This window comes from Perognathus longimembris, chromosome 21 (assembly GCF_023159225.1).
Source record: "Perognathus longimembris pacificus isolate PPM17 chromosome 21, ASM2315922v1, whole genome shotgun sequence".
NCBI classification, from domain to species: domain Eukaryota; kingdom Metazoa; phylum Chordata; class Mammalia; order Rodentia; family Heteromyidae; genus Perognathus; species Perognathus longimembris.
Window position 1 is genome coordinate 28,418,306 of NC_063181.1, and position 13,641 is coordinate 28,431,946.

General features: G+C 36.5%; 1 protein-coding gene across 20 annotated transcripts in view; it reads left to right on the forward strand.

Annotated features, from left to right (window-relative positions):
• Window positions 1-13,641, forward strand: part of Sorbs2 (sorbin and SH3 domain containing 2) — a 204,050-nt gene that overhangs the window by 176,798 nt on the left and 13,611 nt on the right. For all 20 annotated transcript variants that reach the window (XM_048330679.1, XM_048330678.1, XM_048330683.1 and 17 more), the window contains 2 exons: window positions 46-174; window positions 2,583-2,783. In XM_048330679.1, coding sequence (XP_048186636.1) covers window positions 46-174; window positions 2,583-2,783 — 330 coding nt within the window. The remainder of the gene's footprint in view (window positions 1-45; window positions 175-2,582; window positions 2,784-13,641) is intronic.

Here is a 13,641-nt window from a genome sequence, read left to right on the forward strand (position 1 = left end):
AAAAGTCCCCACCAGTTGAAGGACCAGCATGTATTTTCCTTGCAGAAACTCACCCCTCCTGAAAAAGCACAGCCTGCAAGACCCCCTCCCCCAGCCCAGCCTGGAGAGATTGGAGAAGCCATAGCTAAATACAATTTCAATGCAGACACAAATGTGGAGCTGTCACTGAGAAAGGTAAGCTGGCTGGGTTCTTCATAGGTGCATTTGAGAAAGTGAGCAGGTTTTTATGTTTCTTTAGGCATGGGGGGAGGGGGTTGTTCTTCATTTTCTACAAAGAACTCCTTCAGGCTGCCCAGAGTCACTGTTGGCTTCAACCCCTCTATTTCTCCACAGATCATTCCTGGCAGGGTCTGAGAGTCCCTGAGAAGCAGGAACTCCAAATCATCTCCAAGGGCTGCCTTGATTAGATATCAAGGAATTCTATTAGGAGCACCAAAGGAAGGAAGCACTTTAATACATTTCAAAATATTGTTTTACTATTGTCCAATTATTCAATTTTTTTAAAAAGTAAGGTATCCCAATATTTGTTTTCCTCTGTCTTGAAATCAAGGTATGGTTCTAAAATAATGAAGGTATTTTCTCTCTGGATAGCTTTTCTGAAAAGCACTTATACAGAACTGTCTCCTTAATCATTCTTCTTTGGGCTTCATGCTTGACCAGAATTTAACTAGCAACCTATGTAATACTAATAGTTCTTAAAAGTATTTTTTAAACTCTCTAACTTGCTACCCTCTATAATTGAAAACAGTAAATAGGCTATTTTTATTGTTTCCCAAACAATGGCATGTATTTGTTATAGGCAATCATTACTGGCACAAAATAAGAAGAGATAGTATTATTTATTAGAGTTATCTGGATGCCCATATTTACAGGTCAAATCTTCAGCCAGTTAAAATGAAGGGAAATTCTGTAGTTGTGGTCCTAGAGCATCCACATGTCATTCACTTTTCAGTTCTAATTGTACTCTGTTGATTCTCTACTGCACCCCTTGTCGTGCCACTAAACATAGACAACCATGTAGCATGAAATGAACAGTAGCTATCTTCTGTTTCATACTGTTAAGAAAGGCTTGTCCAGGCATTGATATGGTGGTGCCTACCTGTAATGCCAACTATTCAGAAGATGGAGATAGGAACATTTCTGCCTAAGACCACTCCTGGCAAAAAATGCCAGACTATATCTGAATAAACAGAAGCAAAAAAATGATGGTATGACTCAGGTGGTACAACACCTGCCTGGGCAAGCATGAGGCTTTAAGTCTATTCCTCAAGTACTGTCAACACTAAACAAACAAACATAAATAAGTAAAGAGTTTCCCAGTTAAACCCCTAAACAGCCTTGTCATTGACTATTCTTGATATATTAAGAATTATAAAAACTTGTAGAGATTCACTTTTCTTCCTCAGTATTTTCTGCTTCGTGAGATGTGGACCCACTAAATAAAATATCCACAACTTGGACAACAAAAGAAAGAGAATTTTCAATAAGTAATACTGAAAAAAAAAGAGTCTCTTATGGTCCTGAAGCTGTTGGCTAGATCACCTTATCATTATTTGACATGCGGTGATTTCAACTTCTGTATCCCTTCTGGATGCAGCTCCAGATTTTGCTATTCAGCAGTAATTTGCTGGTTTGATTCTGTATCACACGTAGTCTTGCGTTCTGATTTAAATTAGGTTCTGTGGCATCGATTTGGTCACTGCAGGTTGCAGGACTGTGATTAAAGTTTTGTGACTGCAAAGCCAAGAATTCTATTCAAATATGTAGTGAAGAGTCATGTAATTGCCATCACACAAAGATGGCGTGATGAATTCTGGAGGCTGTCAGTCCAGATGGATATTCTAGTGTGTTATCTTCACCTATATCCTTTGTGCTCACTCTTTGTCTCTAGTTAGAACATGTGCATTTCAATCTTATCCTTCCAGAGGTTCGACTTCTGCGACTTATTTTCAGACTCACAGCCCTCAGGCAGTTACTAAAGGTTCATTCCATCAAACCTAGCAGAAATTGAAATGTGCTATGCTCATTATGATAGTGTCTTTCAAACTAAGTCTTAAAAAAAAATACTAACTTACATGGGGCTGGGAATATGGCCTAGTGGCAAGAGTGCTTGCCTCGTATACATGAAGGCCCTGGGTTCAATTCCCCAGCACCACATATATAGAAAACAGCCAGAAGTGGCGCTGTGGCTCAAGTGATAGAGTGCCAGCCTTGGGCAAAAAGAAGCCAGGGACAGTGCTCAGGCCCTGAGTCCGAGGCCCAAGACTGGCAAAAAAAAAAAAAAAACTAACTTACACAACCCATCACATACAGTACAAGTATGAAATGTATGAGTCTATTCATATTAACCAAGTACCATTAGGGACGAATCTACTGTGATGAACAGATGACTTAACTGCATGAATATTGATCACCTGTATTTTTCTACTAAGCACTAGCCCTTATTAATGGTCCTTGGTTAAACAAAAACTAGAGGTATAAACATTTTGTTATAGAAAACTATTATTTAATGAGAAGACAATAACAATTATAATTTTTTGTTATTATGTATTTGTAATGTATTTTTCTACTGCTCATTTTAGGGAGATAGAATTATTCTTCTGAAAAGAGTTGACCAAAACTGGTATGAAGGGAAAATTCCAGGAACCAACAGACAAGGCATCTTCCCTGTTTCCTATGTCGAAGTGGTCAAGAAGAACGCAAAAGGTGCTGATGACTACCCAGACCCTCCAGTACCCCACAGCTACTCTAGTGATAGAATCCATAGCTTAAGTTCGAACAAGGTAAGGAGATAGTCCATCACTGTTATTCATATAGTACTTGAAGGCTGGAGTAAGATAACCAGCATGTGATTTGGGGATATCAGGTTAGAATATCACATCTATTGCAAAGAAAGGAACTTACACCTTATATAGTCATACCTTAGAGTACCATGTCAGTAACCTAGTATAACCTAGTTTTGCTCAATGATGTGCTGGCATAAAGATTTAATGCTTCATCTCGATGATTCCATTTTCAAGTTAAAAAACTGAATGAGAAAAAGAAAACATTAGTGTCATAAACTTTCACATAACATATATCTTTGTGTATATATATTTTATAAAATGATTTTGTTTCTGAAGGTTGGTTATATATAATGTGTATCACAATTTATAAATGAGGATAATTATGTACCTGCATAGATACAGTTATAAATTATACAAATACATGTATAGATGCATACAAATGTATATATATGCATATAAGTATATACATATATGGACAAATAATTTATATCTGTATATCTGTATATATGTATGTATATATATATATATTCCAAAATGAGGTAGCTCAAAAACACATGGTTATCAGGTTGACAAAATTCCTACAGAAGTCTTGGGAATCTTTTGTGAGAGCCCAGTAAAATATTTAAATTAAATCTATAGTTCCACTTATTTATTAGTTTGGATGAAAAATGTGGATTACTGGAAGTCTTCAGTCTTATTTCATTTACTTTAAAACCCCCAATTGTACTGTTTCACTTGAACTAGTGACTAAAGCTGATTATCTTCCCTAAGAAAAGGGGCTTTTTTCTGAATTAGCTTATAAGAAAAGTCTGTCCTTTTTTCTTTATTTGCTGTGTGATTTTTTTCTAACTTTTCTGTTGAATTATACTTTTTATAAAGAATACTTAATTTCTTTCTTGTCATTAACTTCAAGGCATAAAAGTTAAAATTGCCAAGGAATTACTTTTCAACATGTCAAAACAGTTGCTGAGTTACATAGTTTATTAATTTGCATAGTATGTTAGTTGTTTGTAACATGGAGGCTGGGTGATATAAAAATAGTGAATCTCCAACTAGTAGGTCACTTGCTATTCCAGATAGCATTCTAGGTAATGGAAATCACTCGTAGACAATGAATCTTAGAATTGTTACATAAGTAAATGATCTACAAATCTATCTTAATAATGTGTTTTTCCTATAACTTGGCTAAGTCAAGGTATTTCACTTATTCTGGTCCTCTCTGAAGACGGATTTAGTTGGAGGGTAATGAGCCTCAATCTCCAGCACTGGATAATGACAGTTCGATCATACCTGATTTTAATTGATTATTGTAATGTTTTCTAGAGTCTTGTTAAGTATATTGACCGGTAAATATTTAAATATATTTAAACATTTTAAGTATACTTTATTATTATTAAGTATTTTGAATATATTTAAATATTTACCTGTGAGTATATTTTTATTCAGCTATTAGCATTTTGAGATCAATATCCTTCTGCAGTAATTCCTATTGATAGAGAAAAATATAAGAATCTTCAGGCATATATGTCTTGCCCATCACCCAGATATCTTAGCCAGATAAATCAGGTGCCTAAGCTCTTATAAACTGTTAAGAAGTTGTTTAAACAATGGATTGTTTAGTGTTTAAGAACTTCTTCCATTTACCCTAATTCACAATGACAATATAACCATTTAGAACACAATTTTTATCTTGATTTCAAATGTGATTTAAATATAGTTTTAGTTTTTCTTAGCATACCAGATTTTAAACACAAGAAGGTACAAATTTCATTGGTAACTAACTTAGTGTTTTGTTCTTGCTGGAATGAAAAGATAAGTTAAAATTTTATATCCATAAATTTGAGAGAAATGCTTACTGGTTTTAGTACAGGAAATCCATGCTACAGTGCCATTTGCTTAGTGAAGAAAATTTCTCAGTGGTGTTGCCCTGAGTCATTTTCAGAAAGAAAATGTTGTAGACTGCTAAATGGTGAGTTCAAAATCAAGCTAAATGTTACATCTCTAATTTTGTAACTGATACTTTCAAATAGAGAAAATAGTTTGTTAATGGTTTTTAACCTCCCTTTAAAACACATGTTTCTTGACAAGTTAGCAGAATTTTAGGGGAGATTAACTGTAAGCTAGTATTATTTCTCCTTTTAGTGCAGTAGAATCTACCTCCCATGCTTTAGGAAGACTACACAATTGTATAACTGTGGTATTAGGAAGTGGTATAAGTACTTCCAAATACTAGATTTGACTTTGAGGATAATCAAACCCATGATATAGCTCAGCACTGTTAACCTGCTAAGATGAATATTGGCTAACAGATATAGTAGAAGAGGCAAAGAGCAATAGTGAGTAGCAGCAATAATAGAGGATTTTACAGGTCTTTTCTTCTCATCCAGATTATTGCTGTCCATGAAAGGAAACAAAAAAAATGAAAAGTAATTATCTTGAATTACTTTCAAAATCAAATAATTAAAATCAAATTTAACATTTTAGTATTGCATAACAAAGTATAGACCTTTAGTCAGTAAAAGAAATTCTATAGACTGAAATGAGACAGAGATGATTTATATGTCAGCAAAAAGTTCAGTACATTCAGGACTTAGCAGTGTTACATTACATCAGGTGCTAAGCAGCCTCGAGTTCTGAACGCTCACCTGACTTTCAAGATACTTTGTACATTCCCACAACCGCATGATCATAGCATTCCCTATTTTTTCTCTTTTTTGTTTGAAAAATTAAACAACACCATTGCTATTACAGGTCAAAGAAGTCAATACAGTTTAGTGTGGAGTATATTTACTAAGGCTCAAGGTCCAAGAGTGCTGACTGCATGCACTAACTACTGTTCTGAACAACCCAATTAATCTAGAATATCTAGAATCTTTCTAGATTTCTCTTTCCAAGCCAGAATCATCTAGTTGAAAGAGGCTAACCATTGACCTCTTTCAAGGCTTTTATATGCACAGTAAGTAGCATTTTTTTCCTGTCCAGTAAGAATAGACTAGTGTAAAAAAAAAAAAAAAAAAGAACAGACTAATGTATTAGTATGTACAAGATACAAGGTACTGGTGGTTCATACCTGTAATTCTAACTACTTGAGAGGCTGAAATCTAGAGGATTATGGTTCAAAGCCACTCCCAGATGAAAAGACCAAGTCCTTTTAGCCAGCAAAACACCAGACTGTTGGTGTGGTTCAAATGGTAGAGCACCATCTGCGAACAAGCAAGCTGAGAAAGACATGAGTCCCTGGGTTTAAGCCTTGAACTAGCACACATGAAAGAAGAAAGACAAAAAAAGAAAAAGAGAAAGAGAGAAAGAAAGACAGAGAGAAAGAAAGAAAGAAAGAAAGAAAGAAAGAGAGAGAGAGAGAGGGGGAGGGAGGGAGGAGGGAGGGGGTGGAGAGGGAGGGAAAGGGAGAGAAGGGGGGAGGGGAAGGAAGAGAAGGAGGGAGGGGAAGGGAGAAAGGGAGGAAGGAAACAAGGAAAGAAGGAGTAAGAGAAATTACTAGAATTACTTTTCATAAATTTGTATAAAAATTTACATCGACAGTTCTGTTTAAAGCATTCCAAAATACATCAAAAACACTAAGGTATTCAGGAGTATATTTCACTTCAAGATATCGAGCTTCTGGGGCTAGGGATATAGCCTAGCGGCAAGAGTGCCTGCCTCGGATACACGAGGCCCTAGGTTCGATTCCCCAGCACCACATATACAGAAAATGGCCAGAAGTGGCGCTGTGGCTCAAGTGGCAGAATGCTAGCCTTGAGCGGGAAGAAGCCAGGGACAGTGCTCAGGCCCTGAGTCCAAGGCCCAGGACTGGCCAAAAAAAAAAAAAAAAAAGATATCGAGCTTCAGAAATTATACTCCTCAAGTTTGGAATCAATGTCAAGCCTTTGAGAAAGAACAGGAGTCTTAGTGGGTTACTCTTACTGTCTCTTTCTGTATAAGGATTTAACTTTGAAGCAGTAGTTACACACATAGTTTCATTGCAGTCATGGACCTTCATTCTTGAAAAGTATTTTGCAGAACTTACCTAGAGGTGTGTTCATGTATACAGAATTTATTTCATATATTATAATCATCTCACAGACATAAATGAAAAGATTGTGGAAGTTCAAAGAATAGAGACTGTTTCAGAAAGGAAGAACAGTAAATAAATTCAGGGCACAAGAAAGGCTTTGCTGTTATTTTTCTTTCTACATTAAGAATACTCAATGAAACATTTGCATTGACCAATATCTGGAAACCTACAGTATTTTTAGTATAAAAGGTAGATAATTAAATCTCTTAAGATTTCACTGTCCTAGTAGTCTGTGCTGGCTTTATCTTCTCATTTGATACTTAAGACCACTTCCAAACTAGTCAGCTTTCATTGTGTAAGTTCTTAATAAACATAAATGATTTTATATACTTGAATCTCAATAAAATACCTTCAAATTTAGATTTCTTCTACATATCTTTAAATCTATGTGTACGCTACATCAAATGATTATTTGATTCAATGCCATATTTTTTCTGCATTTCTCTGTATGTTTTCATGCATGATTATTCTTTTCTGTGTTTATTATTTTTAATTTCGTGATCCCTGCTCATTTCTAAGTTGGCTTCCAGTGAACCAGTCCCTCCTCTTATGTCCAAAGCTCCGCCTGGCTCTGAAATTAATACTCCCCAGGGAATTACTCAGGAAGGACTGTCTCTGACTGACAGGTGTCCACCAGCAAACCCTGTGGCCCCTACAACAGCTTCTTTTCTGGACAACTTCTTGGATGAATTAGAAACATTTAGTGCTTTAACCTTACCAGATGACCAAGCCAAACCAACCCCCCTAAATGATACCGTCCTTGAAATCGAAGAGCAGCCCTCAGTGTGGCTCCCACTGCCTCCAGCATGCTTACAGGGGGAGTCATCTCATTCGCTCTTGCCCTTCCCCAACTCGAGTGTGGCCTCAGCTGCAGCCAGGCCTTACCACACAGTGCCACTGCAGGATCCTACAGAGACCACTCAGAACAAGTTGGCACATTTGAAAAAACTGAGAAGGTGCTTTTCAGACCCTAAAAAAGCTCGTGAAGTCCTGGGTGATAAATTTGTGGCCTCTGCACGCACTAGTGTGGGGGCCTTACCTATAACCCTCCCTGCCATTGGAGAAGAAGAGGAGGAACTCTGTGAAGGGGTTTACCAAAGATGGCAACCAGAATCTGAAGAGCATGAAGCCATGTGTTGTGACCATGAAGCTACAGAGATGACACCAAAGCTGCATATTGAAGAGGAGGGAGAGAAGAAACCCAGCTGCTTAAAACATCTGGTAGGCATACCCACAAGCACTAGGATCCCCAAAGAAAATAGCAAGGCAGCAAAAGAGGTATTTAAATAGTGTCTAATTACTAAAGAATGAACTGGTCTTACTACAATTAATTAGGATAGTTAACCATAGTAATAAAAAATCTATTTTGGTACTGCCTTCATGAAAGCACTGAGTCAGGGGTGAAGGGATACATAAAAACACACTATATTTTGATAAAGTGACATAAATATCTAGTACCATTGTCCCATTATTGCTGACTATAAATTCTTATTTCAAGATTCTTCATCTATATAATCTTTGTAGTTTTCTAATGTTAATAATGACAGCTGATAGTTGACTCTTACTGAGTGCCAGGCAATAGTCTCAGACCTCTCCATCTTTAATTTTTAGAATTTGAAGAGGTGGGAGCTGTTATTATCCCACTGTAGAGATAAGTTAGTTCAACTCCGGGGGTGGGGGGCAGGGGAAAGGGACCACACATACACAGCATGTCTTTGATGTTGCAAAAAAAAATAGATTTTTAAAATAAGGACAAATATATAAAGAAAATAAGCAAAAGGAGAAAAGTACTATATCAGTTCCCATTTGACTTCTCTGAAGTGATTATTATCTTCAAGCTGATAACTAGTTAAGAAGGATCCAGAATCTTTATCTTACCAACAAGGTATCTTGAACAATAGTTTTAACCAAGAAAGGAAGAAAACATTCTGAAATTTTAACTTACAAACCTCTTCTTTTAAAAAAATGATTTTTCAAATAAATGTTGCCTCATTTTAAAAGCAAGTATATTTATCTGAAAATATGAAGCAAAAAGAATGATTCAAGCTGGGTTGATACGTACCTGTTATGCCAGATATGCAGGAAGCATAAATAAAAGGATCAAAGTCCTGGCTGGCCCAAGGAAAAAGTGAGACCCTCAGCTTAAAAGTAGAAGGCCATGGTTAAAGTGTTAGAGAACCTGTCTAACAAATATCTTAAGATCAGACTTCAATGCTACCACCCCCACCAAAAAAAATTAAGGAAAGAGTAGTTTAACTACTCATGTTGACATACAACTTCCCTAGCTGTCCAATAAATTACTCAACAGTTCATAGCCAACTTCCAACAGATTACAGTCATTTCCAGTCTTTAGGTACTTGACTGCCTTCACATTTAGAAAGGGCCCTCCTATAAATATATCATTAAGTATAGAATTCAAATGTTATGTCCAGCAATCTACACCCAAAAAAATTAAAGTGATAATATCCATTTGAACTTTTTAAATCAAATCCCCCCAAAAGTGCTTTCAAAACAAGACTTTTTCAGAAATGTCATTTCCTAGGGTTGGTACCATTAAAAGTATTAAGTTGGGAGAATATTCTAAAAACCACACATCCTCATTTTGGACATAAACATATTCAAATCTTATCTTTTCTCAATATCGAAGCCACCGTCGTTTTCTTCAGGAGATCCAACGGCTACATCTTTCCCCAGCTGTCTATTTTCCTCCCCTCTATTTCATCCTCCTTTTGCCTCAGTTTCTGACCGGGCCTCTGCACCTTCACAGCCCTCCCAGCCCTACTCACCTCCTCTCCTCCCTAAATACTCTTATCAACAGGAGATCCATTCACCAAAATTAAAGGTAACTGCATCTTGAGTGTGGATTACTGCATGTCTTTGAACTTTAGTAGAGATGCATTTAGACTTATGCCTCCTTACAAATTCTAAGAAATGATGTAGTGATGGCTAACTTGTAACAGCATTAGCATGGCTTCTGCCCCCAAGTTGAAAAGGTCCATCTGCATAACAGCTATATTTACTCACATTGAGGTAGTACCATGTTGGTATTTTGACCTCCCAAAAGCTAGCATTTAAAAATAAAAGGGTTTGAAAAAAATGAACAATTAACCTTGGAAATAGATCATGACAATTACAGCATGGAATTAGTTCATCACAGAAAACTTTGGTTTGGAATGATCCTGAAACATTTTTTATATAAAAAGTGATAGGTGATAGCCTTCATATAGTAACTCATCCTCATATTTAATCTTTTGAACATAAAAATGAGAACCTGTGCAGATAAGTGAAAGAATAAAGCTCTGATACAGCCATGTCTCCATATTCTGATACACCTGGATGACACCTTAGCATTGCTGGTTTTCAACACCCGTGATGCTACCACCACCATAGCCAGTCTATGTCATTTCACCTCTAGTGTAGAGGATATTTCTGATAAAACAGTATGTTTTAAATTGCTCTTTGCTTAATATGTTTTTCTTTTGCCAGACAGAAAATCACTACAAATTTTAAGTACTATAAATTCATTTTATAATGACTAAGGATTTTCCTCCCCTTTTCTGGGGTTTTTATTACCTTTTGCATGTTATCCTGGGGCTTTGAGCTCAGAGCCTGGTGCTGTCCCTGAACTTGTTTGTTTGTTTGTTTTTAACTGAATACTGGCACTCTACCACTAGAGCCACAGTCCCACTTTCAACATTTTTGGTGGTTAATTGGAGACAAGAGTCCCATGGCTCTTGATGTTTCTCAGATCTCAGCCTCCTGAGTAGCTAGGATTACACACATGAGTCACTGGTACCTGGCAGTCTGTGGCGTCATCTTTGAGGCCAACATATTTATCAGTTGCTTTTCTTACTAGCTCTCCCACCTTAAGCTCAATCAATAAATGAGAGAATAACTCTGAAATTTTACTCATTCCATTTAAAGAGCTAGAGGGCTTAGATTGCAGTATCAATGAAAGCCTAGAATTTAAAAGTTTAATATACTACAAAAGCCAAGCTCATTTTAGTTATATCCAAAATGATATGATAGAATGGAGATATTCATAATAAAATATATTAAAATATTTTAATAACTACACAAAATAACAAACTCCACAAAAACAAACTGGCTTTTCCTCTCCTCATTTTTGGCAGCAAATATTGGTCTTTAATTTTCCATTGAGTTTTTAATTGCATCTGCGATCCAAAATTTGCTGCTACTCATTTACTACTGCTTTATGGACTGCAGAATGCTTAAAAATAAACAGGTTGTGGCCTCAGTACATAGTTAATATATTCCATGGCCTTTTCTATACTTTAATCTTTAAATAGTTGTACAAAGGGGTTTCCACTCAATATGTCGGTTTGAGTACAATCCATCTTCATCAATGGCACTCCTTTCATCATTCTCTCCCATCTCTCCCAACCCCATCCATTTCCCTCAGTTTTTCAAGTTCTATTATCACATATACACCTTGAATATTATAACTGCATTCTTCCACCATTCCTCTCTTCATTCATCTCCCCTAGATTTTTCATTATCTGTTTTGAAAACAGCATTTTTCACCATAAAACTTACTGTGAATCTCAGCTTTTTCTCCATGTCACAGAATATTTTAGAGAAAAGAGACTTGATGGATGTGGGTCCAAATTGCAAGGAAGTTATTAATGAAGACAGGCAATGTTTTGTCTTGGGTTTCTTCCAAGAGACTCAGCTTTTGTGCAAAGAAGTCTCATCATCCTAAAGCAATTGCATCAGAAGGTAGTAACTTTGACCACTTTTCTAATATGAAGTTAAGCCCCAGCTGGGTGCTGGTGGCTCACACATGTAATCCTAGCTATTCAGGAGGCTGAGATCTATGTATCCTGGTTCAAAGAACCAGCCAGGGCAGGTAAGTCTCTGAGACTCGTGTCTCCAGTAAATTACTCATAAAAGGCCAGAAATGGCACTGTGGCTCAAGTGGAGGAGTGCTGCTAGCCTTAAGCAAAAGAAGCTCGGGGATAGCAAGTTTTGAGTTCAAGCCCCAGGACTGGCACACAAACAAAAAGTTAAGCCCCAATTCTTCCTAATATAATCACGTGATCCTTTTAGCTATTATACCCATCATTTGTTTTTTACCTATGATTCTTGATAGTTGTAGGAACTCTGTATTAGTCAAGACTGAAGTAGTTGAGCTTGCAGTAAACTAAAAATAATTATAGCGCAAGCAAGGTATAAATATATGTCTCTTGTATATAATATCAAGTATCCCAGACTGGTATGATGGCTCCAAAGACATCAGAAAACCCAGAAAATTCTCAGAAATTATCTGTATCCCATCTTTCAGAATATAGCACTTGAGCATATCCAGATTCAAGGAAGAACAGGAAATGTATTCATTTAGAGTGGCTTTGAGTCAACCTAGCACCTTTGCCCCCATTAGTGAAGAAAATAAGAGAATGGCTATTGGAGAACATTAAGAATTCTCTGCAAGGATTTTTATGCAAACAAGTCACTTTTTATCCCAAGAGATTAAGGATGTAAATCAAACATTTCTAATGATATTAAATTTCTCTTAAATGAGAATTAAGAAAACCATGTGCTTTTTTTTTATAAAGGTAATTTAGTCCTACTAAAGTTCTCATAAGCCAAATCAACTACCAGATACCACCTTGCTAGATTCTGTCCACAACTAAAAGAAAGGAAAAACTTACATAAAGATTAGCTTATTCGCTGTCTTAAAAAAAAAGAATTTACTTACAAAAAAGACTAAAAGAATCAAATTTGTAATTAGGATAGTATTGAGTATAGTTCACCATTTTTCCAAAAATATGTTTTATTTTTTTCTTACATATTTTGGTAGATACTGTGGCTCCTAACAAGAGTTTAATACCTTCCATGAAATTTTATGGGTATTAAATTTGATTTTTGTTTACTCTCAATCTCACTTTGTCTAATCAGCAAGCACAAACAAAAACATCAGCTTTGAACTCAATTGTGAAAGCCTTTTTTTTTTCATTTCTGTAGTGGTAAAGTGATATACAGAGGGGTTACAGTTACATATGTAAGGCAGTGAGTATGTTTGTTATCCAACTTGTTACCTCCTCCCTCATTTTCCCTGCTTCCCCTCTCCCCATTTTCCTCCCCCTCCCATGAGTTGTACAGTTGGTTTATACCATATAGTTTTGTAAGTATTGCTTTTGCATTGGATTGTCTTTTTATCCTTTGTCTCTCCATTTTGGTATTCCTTTTCCTTCCCTAGTTTCAATACACGTATATACAATATCCAGGGTACTAAAATCAGTTACATGGATATAGGGGTAAAACCACAAGAAAGAAAGACAAAAGAAAAAGGCATAATTAAGGGAACATTTCTTATCTATGTCCTTAGCCAGGTAGATGGCATCCAGTCACCCTTACGTGACAGCTTCCTTCTATCAATCTTTCTGCACTGTGCCTCTGAGTCCCTTATCAAAGCAGTAGTTCATCCTTGGCAGATGGAAGATCCAAGGAGAAACTAAAGGAGCTGTGTGCAGACTGCTTATCTTCCTGCCCTGTCCTAACTTTGGCATGCTGTGTGTGCATGAAAAAAAAAAAAAAAAAAAAAAACAGAAACAGCCCTTCTAAAGACTTCATCAAGAAGCTGAGATCCAACTAACTTCTTATGGCTTTTCCAGGCTGATTTAAAACAGGAAGTATTTATCCTGGGTAAGCCTCCTCGCAGCCCAGTCATGTCTAAGAGGTCCTGCAACTCGCCGTTCAACAGGGTAGGGTCCAACACCCCCATCTTGTTGCAATCATCTTGGCCACTCTCTCTGTCAGTGA